Raw genomic sequence first — 8,419 nt, 5'->3', positions numbered from 1 at the left:
TTGTCTTAAAGCCTTCCCTACATGAACTCCTTGGCCCTAATCTTAACAAGACTCTTAATGCTCTTTTTTGTACAGTAAATATACTTTTCATTAATGAAGAAGAGCCCCAAAAAATGATACCGTAATTAAGTTGAGCCTGCACATGAGAAAAGTAAACCATACGTAAAACTTGTCCACTCACCGTAGGCTGCAATTTTCTAAGCATGAAAATTGCAGTACTTAATTTTTTTGTTAAATTATCAGAATATTGTTTCCACTTGAGATGATTATCAAGGCACACACCCAAGAAATTAACACTTTCATCAATATTAAGAACTTGATCGTTATATTCCACATGTAATGGATAGTCCATGGTCATAGGCGTAGTAAATTTAATTACATGCGTCTTCTTTAGATTAAGGACTAATTGATTATTTTGAAACCATTCAGAGATATGATTCATTATTTGATTTATTTTATGATTCAATGTTGAGATGTCTTTTGAGGAAACAATAATGGAGGTATCATCCACGTAAAGAATGTTATGAGCCAAACCATCTAGTGTACTTGGTAGGTCGTTAATGTAAACATTAAATAGTAATGGTCCCAAGACAGAACCCTGGGGAACACCATGTCTGCAGGTTGCCCATCTAGAAAGAGNTTTGAAGATAGCATTTTGTGTAGATTACCATTTCTGAATCCAAATTGCCCATCCACAATAATATTATTGTTTGTCAAATGTAGTTTTAGCCTATTAAAGACTAATATTTCAAATAATTTAGAAAAACCTGTCAATAAAGAAATAGGCCTATAATTAGATATTTCAGATGTATCACCTTTTTTAAAGCATGGTACAATGTTAGCGTATTTTAGTCTGTCTGAGTATATACCTGTTGTTAAGGAAAGATTGTAGATGTGAGTAAGGGGCTTAACTATCTACACCCCACGTAACTTGATAATTTTATTAGACAACCCATCGCATTCACTAGAGGTCTTGTTCTTTAATGAAAAAATTGGGCTTAAGACTTCCGCTGAAGTAATGGGAACATTAACTACATCTGGATAGCTGCCAAAAAGGCTACATCTAATTGTGGGATGTGCAGCTTCATTGTTAGGAAGCTGACTAATTATCTGAACTACTGAGTCTATGAAGAATGTGTTAAAAGACTCAGCTGCTGTATTAATGTGGACTGTTTTCTTATCACATCTTAATACTGTGGGAATAAACTTCTTTTTGGAAGCATGACCCGGTAATATATATATACCCTGAACAACTCTTTCAGTGTATCTTTTCTTGTTTGAGTAAACTGACCGTTAGGTGGCTTAATAGTGCCAACCTTATTGGTCGCCTGTTTTGCCATGATCCTTATAAGTTTGGAACTGTCTGATATATCATTGATCTCCAGGCAGTACCTCCTTGAGGATTGTTTGGCTTTTCTTATTTCTTTGTTATAACAGGTAAGCGTTTCCTTATAGGTATCCCATTGCCCTGTCCTTTTTGCTATACTGAATAGCCTTCTTGTTTTGGCTCTTAGCCCACTCAGCTTTATATTCCACCAAGGTGCCATCCTTGATGAGCAAGTGGTCTTGGCTGGGCAATTATGACAATAGGACAGTATATGTGAGTGAGTGAATAATCTTAATTTCACCAGGAGGATTAATTTTTGGGAAGCAATGAGTTTATAACCTTCATAACTGATTCATATCAAGAATTTTATGAAATTATTTTGCTTGAGTGCATTAACAGGGAAAATATAGTAACTAATTAATATAAATTTAACAGAAATTTAGGTAAATAAATGCTATAGTTTTTCCTGTAAATATTGTGACGTGGATAGTGCAATGGGAAGTGGGGGTCATGTGAATTCTGCGTTTCCTCGAGTGACGTCAGATACCCCCACTCCTTCCACCAATACGTAACGCTTGGTAACCCCCAGCCGTGATATGGCACTGGAGCAGCTGCGCCAGGCAACCACTGCTGCGGCGACGTAACAAGGAATACAGTGGTTACTACCCAGCCATAAACAACTCCCGACAGCATTACTAGCAACACCTGTAAACACGGCGTCAGGCAACAGTGGTACCTATCACATAACTGTCTTCTGTGTTGTCTGTGCTGAGGCTAAATAACGAACAGCGAACCCGATTCAGTAGTGAATTACTAGAATCTCTTTTTATTATGTCATTTGATTTAAAGTTAAGTGAATATGACAAGTTGGAGTAGAGCATAATATATACAATTTATTTATGTTAAGGTGTATCCTGTATGGTTGTGTCCTTTTAACTTGCCGAATGATCCTGGAATGGTCCATCCAGTTGGAGAGAGAGAAGAACTTTATGTTGATATAGGAGTGTATGGAGTACCAAAAGTACCAGAGGGTACAAAATATCATGCAGTCAACACAACAAGAAATCTTGAAGATCTTGTTGCCAAAGTTGGTGGGTGAGTAACACAGTTTTTATCTCTGCCATTGATGTATATTCAAAAGGATCTAAATAATCAGAGATGGCTTAAGTATTTTATTCTGCTTTAATTATTCCTCTGTTATTCTCACTGACTTAGTTTCAAAAGCAGTGTTCACAAATGCATGCTTTTCTTTTGCTGAAATTAGTGTTACATAGTTTCATTTTGCATGGATCAGAAAAGTCCATCTCCTCACTCTGGACATAACAAAGCACTGTACATGCTTGTTTCTGGTCAGAATATGGGTTTCTGACATGTTTATTACCATCTTTTTATTAAAAAAAGACCCAGTCTTAGAGTCACTGAAATGAACTGAAGCTGAGTGGCCAGTGAGAAGAAGAAGAAGAAGAAGAAGGAGGAGGAGGAGGAGAAGGAGAAGAAGAAGAAGGAGGAGGAGAAGGAGAGAGAGATTGGATAATAGTGCTGTGCTTGTGTGTTATTTATGTTTCAGGTTATGTTTTGATATGTGTTGTCATGACAAATAAGTGAATTGTTTAGATGTGCTATGTGTCAAACCAGAACTGAAAAAATACCATTTGGAAGTGGAACTTATTTTTTTTTGGAAAAGTGGCAAGTTTTAAAGAACTGTATATCTATTCCAAGTCCTTATCAACCTGCTGCTACTTGTAGGAAAGAGACCATGAGTATACAAGAATTTTTTCTGACTCAAATTACAGTAAGATACAGTGGTTGACTGGACAGATAGTGCACAACTGGATTAACTCTGTTTTTGGACATGCACACATTTTAACTGTCTAAACTGATAATGTTTATAATTACCTGAATGATCTTTGCAAAATGATAAACATGAATCGGTTAGAAGACAATTCTGGAATGTTTGTTCCTTTTGTTAGTGATCTCTAAAACCATAAAATTTGTAGAAAATGTGTATTGGGCATACAATCCATGTTCTGTTTTTCTTTACAACTTTTGTTCTAAACCTTTTTCATTTTGGTAAAATTTTAACAAGTAACACTTGAGGTGCCTCCAAAAGAACATAGAGGTTTATGCATAAAACATCTACTATTTGCACTCAGTTTCAACCTAAATCTTAATGTACCAACAAACTGCAGTAAAACATCTCAAAATAAAATTAAATGAAAACATGAAGAAAGCAGTCTTTTGGGATTTGGCACCGTGATATACACGGTGCCAAATCCCAGAAGACTGCTTTCTTCATAGTCACCGCCATGAAAGCCTCAAATCTTACATAAATGAAAACATGTTTATCCATTAGATTTTAAATGCCAGTGGACAGACAAACTGATGAATCATGGAGAAGGAGGTGGGTGCACTTTTGCAACTTTGCAATGTGAATGTGTCAAAAAGAAAGTAAAGTAGATATGTAAGATTTAAATTAAAACAAAGTGATGCTTGTAACAAAATGATAATTATGTGTAAATTATATGAATATGTACATACATGTACACTAATGAATTCAGACAGAAGAAGTTTCATTTCCGATTTGTCAAGAATAAGAGGTTTAGTAATTTTCAGGTGTTCAGAAGACCAAAATGTTGTTTGTCCAGTAGACATTTTAAAAGTTACACATTGAGTAACAATTCTGGGACATTTGTGTCTTTGTTTAATTAGCTAGACAGATGTAAAACTAATGGAAACAATTATGTTTGTCATAAAATGCAGGTTTAATTTTTCTCTACAGTGTTTTTTCAAAACGTTTTATGCTCTGATAAATATTTAAAGAGTTGCATTTGAGATGAGTGGAGAAATGAGCGTAGGTCTTGATGTAAAATATCCCTTATTTTCTCCCAATTTTGGCAAAAATTGCAACAAGCCCAAAATATAAGATATCAGCATGATCTGTTCATTGGTTCTTGACAGAGCTATTGTGTGGTTCAAGAAAAAGTTGTAATCCCTTGCTTTGTATTCAGTGTGTCTGGAATTCAGAGGCTTGCCACCATCTTGTTTGCAACACAACACTTCACAAGGGATTGATCATGTGTTATAACTAGTATATGCCCCTGATTTCCACATATGAATAAAATACTGTGTGTATCATCATTGCATCACTGTCAGTTTTATTGTTCCAATATTTTTCACCTTCCAAATTAACATACCATTGGTCACAAAAATAACAGTATTCTATGTATGGTATTTGACATAAAATTAAAAGGCAGGATGCTATATAAAGAATATGAGCTTTGAGATAGAGATTTATAATCACAAACTATTTCCTAAATCATATAATACAAAAGAAAGGAGAGAGAAGAAAGTAATTAAATGAAAATGAATACTATATATGAGTTTTATTTTTCCTGTCAAACACTAAACTAAGCAACTCGCTCACCTTTCACTGTTCATAACTGAGTTTATTGGTCGTACAGTGTTGCAACATGCTTCGGCTCATGTAGCCACCATCAGGCGATACATAAACAAACCTTATACTATTGAATTTTGCTTCTTATATGGATCCATGTATTGTGCTAATCATTTTGTGTCAGAATAAATCAAAGAAATATAGTTTGCTTCTTTCCCTTTCATTAGCCACCTTTATATGTACACATTAAGTGGTTGTGTTTTTATGCTGCTTTAAAATGTATTAAACAAGTATTTAAAACTTGNACGCGGCCCCCTGATAGGTTCTGTCCGGCCTGCGAAATGATTCCTAATCTGACGAATGAAAAGAAGAAGAATTAAGGAAAATAAATAATTCTGGATTATTTTCTTTCCTTCCTTTTATGTTTAGCCTAGTGACCACAGATTAATTTATTTACTTATCCACTATGGTATTGGAATGCTATGTTAACATTTGAGAGTGAGGCACTGGCTGCTGGCATTTTTGTAGCGAAGAGTAAAACTGGCAACGGAGCCTCCTCGTTTTTATTAAATTATATTGGCCTGCCTAAAGTTTTTTCTTTTTTATTTGGCCCCCTCCTAAAAAATTGTACCCATCACTGGTCTAGATAATGTGGGACCCTCAACGTCTCACAAACCTATGGGCCTCCACGGCCTAATACAGGGATAGCTATACTTTACTTTTTTATTAATAGGTTAAAATGTTATAAAATAGAGCCCATGGAAATACTATATTCTAAATATTCTTAGCAGTTCATTCCCCCTTAGTTTAAATAAAATTGGAATTATGTATAGGTTTCTTCTGTTGGTCATGCCAGGCTTTCCACTGTCAATGTGACTGCATTTTAGCTTATTGTTGTTATCTTGATCCTAATTGCTGTATATATGATACAACTGTCCCTGCTTATGTTATCTATAATATGTTGATGTTTGATCGTGTTTCGTTCCTAAGTTCTTTTAATTTTTTTCTTTTTAGGATGGCTACGAAGCTAAGTATTTTGACGTTTTCTTGTATTATCTCGTTAAATTACGTTGTGTCCTGAATCATGTCCTTCCATGATCTGGCTGTGATTACGTTGATGCATTTGTAGTCTTATTCGAGCTTATGCTAACATGTTTGCAAGGAAAGTTAATTAGTTAGCCTCTGTCTTCATTACACTCTGATTTCCAATTAATTATATAGTTATATCACATGCTGAGACTGATGTTTGTAGAAATGACCAAGTTCATTGACATAAAGATTATTCAAGTGTCTTATGTCTGTGAAGTTAAAATTCTAATCAATATTTTTATCAGGTATGCCCATCCTAATTGGACAGGTGATGGTTGGTAGGATTGAATTACAGGAAAACTGAGTTCTATAAATAATTTCAATCTTTCAATTTCAGTTTTCAGATGTTGTATGCAGACTCATACAGAACCAAGGAAGAATTCCGTCAGATGTTTGACCACAGGCTCTATGACAAAATGCGAGACCAGCTGGAGTGCAAGAAAGCTTTTCCTGATGTTTATGATAAAGTCAGCAAACAAGCAAGATCACACTGATATGATAAAGACAAATTATATATGGTTCAGGTCCATTTGAAATAAGAGCAATATTACCATAGTTACTTTTGTCATTTTCCTATGTACATTGGCCTTTTCAAATTTAAGAAAATAGAAGATTTTAATTTATTATTTGTATACATGTACTTCCGTCTCAGATGCAACTTGTTATCTTGTCCTACTCCTGTATCACCACATGTTTCGGCTGTACATGGAAGTTAAAATATCATAATGTAATTTTTGTTGTTGTTGCCACTTATTCATTCAAAAATATTGTCATGTATTAGGGGGTTTGCATGACTGTCAATAACGGGTTTTGGATTGAATGATTGGATTTATTAACACCTTATTTTACAATCAGTCATAATCACAATCATTTACAATAACTCACAGTCGATCTTCAGCTGAACTCTTCTTCCTTGACTGCCAAGGACTCGCACCATTCTCATTCTTGTTCCCATTCTGTTCTGCACTACTTATATAGTCTCGGAGCAGACCCATAGAAAATACATCCATTGTACAGCATTGGCTATATGTGAACCACAAAGAAACACTTCTTCCAATACCTTTTCTGTTGTTGCATGCATGTATTGCAGGCGTTGCGGTAGATAGAGTTTTACAGCCGTTTGGGTGGTCTGTCTGGCTGGTGAAGTAGGGCTGTGTGCACTGGTGGAAATAGATGTTGGCTACGGCGTGTTGGCTGATGTTGCGGCAGCCGAGTTAGTTGCCTGGTTGTAGTGCGGCAGTTGCCGGAAGTTGCCTGGTCACAGTGCGGCAGTTGCTGGAAGTTGCCTAGTCGCAGAGCGTGGTTGCTGGAAGATGTCTGGTCGCGGAGTGTGGTCGCTGGAGTGGCGGCAGCTGCGCCAGTTGCCCGGTGTGTTGGGCATGGCCACCGGAGAGCCGAGGCAGCTGTCACTGGTGCAGTGAAGAGCTGATGACTCCGAAGACCAATCGCTCTGGACTAAGTGTGATGGCTGACTAGCTGATGTGGTCACTGATGATTGCGAGCTTTGGGCTCCACGTTTTATACCATGCTTGATGGAGGAGCGAAACTTGCAGTTGCGATTGTGAGCGCTGATTGGCTAGCACATGTAATGATCTGAATGTGGCCTAGACAGCGAGTGCTGTATGAATGCAAGCATTGGAAGCAATGTGATTGGTTAGTGTGCATGATGGTGAAAAGTGAGCTGGACAGCGGGTGCTGTATAAATATGAGAGCTGACAGCAATGTGCAGCAATGTGCTATTGACTTAGGAGTGAGTGTTGTCTGTTGATCGGCGAAACAGCGTGATAGTATGTGGGATGTTCCCACAAATTAATAACAGCATCTCATTCACATGCAGTATGTAACATTAGCACACAATGAAACATTTTTGGCAAGATAGGTAACACCTGATGATGGCTGTGTATGGCTGAAACATGTAGTTAAGGAGAAGTAGGACAAGATAATAAGTTGAGACAGAAATACATGTATACAAATAATAAATATATTAATACAACAGGATGAATAATTACAATTTTACTTGATTTTAAGTGTGCCTGAAATAATATCCCCCACTCCTAATTACTGCAGCTTGCTCTTGTTGTTGGTAAAAAGAAAAACTAATTTTGGGTCTTGGATCATTTTCTTGTCTGATGTTATCATTTAATGACTAACTTATGATTGTGAAACTGATATAAAATACTGGAAAAACTAGTGTAAAACTTACTTTTTACTGCTTACTGCTCATATGAGTCTTAAAATATTAAAGCTACTATTCTTAGTTGTTTTCTCTATTCAGTTGCATGGGGTAAACCATGAGAATGAAAGAAAGGAAGTTACGAAGTAAAAATAGTTTGAAACAAAATATCTTCCATTTACATTTATCTAATTTTTTCAGAATTACTGGGTTTTCAGACTTTGTCCTTCATCCAGTATTCTAAGAAACTAGAAAACAACTTTTTGGAAACTGGATCTGTTTCTGTCCTTAGGTGAGGGGTGAGACACCTACTCTGTTGGGTCCCTTAGAGAGAGCTAACCTCAATCACCCAGTAATTCTGAGTGTTATGTACCATTGTCAGAACTCTTTAGAATTGTTTTATTTTTTGTTTAAAGTGACTGATTTTACTTGAATG

General features: G+C 36.2%; 1 protein-coding gene across 1 annotated transcript in view; it reads left to right on the top strand.

Annotated features, from left to right (window-relative positions):
• Positions 1–7,430, top strand: part of LOC111872676 (delta(24)-sterol reductase) — a 26,308-nt gene extending 18,878 nt beyond the window's left edge. The window contains exons 9-10 of the mRNA XM_023866781.2: positions 2,235–2,422; positions 6,148–7,430. Coding sequence (XP_023722549.1) covers positions 2,235–2,422; positions 6,148–6,304 — 345 coding nt within the window. The 3' untranslated portion in view covers positions 6,305–7,430. The remainder of the gene's footprint in view (positions 1–2,234; positions 2,423–6,147) is intronic.
• The last annotated feature ends 989 nt before the right edge of the window (positions 7,431–8,419 follow it).

The sequence above is a fragment of the Cryptotermes secundus genome, unplaced genomic scaffold (assembly GCF_002891405.2).
Source record: "Cryptotermes secundus unplaced genomic scaffold, Csec_1.0 scaffold102, whole genome shotgun sequence".
Taxonomy (NCBI): Eukaryota; Metazoa; Arthropoda; class Insecta; order Blattodea; family Kalotermitidae; genus Cryptotermes; species Cryptotermes secundus.
This window is presented reverse-complemented; position numbering and strand designations above follow the sequence as displayed.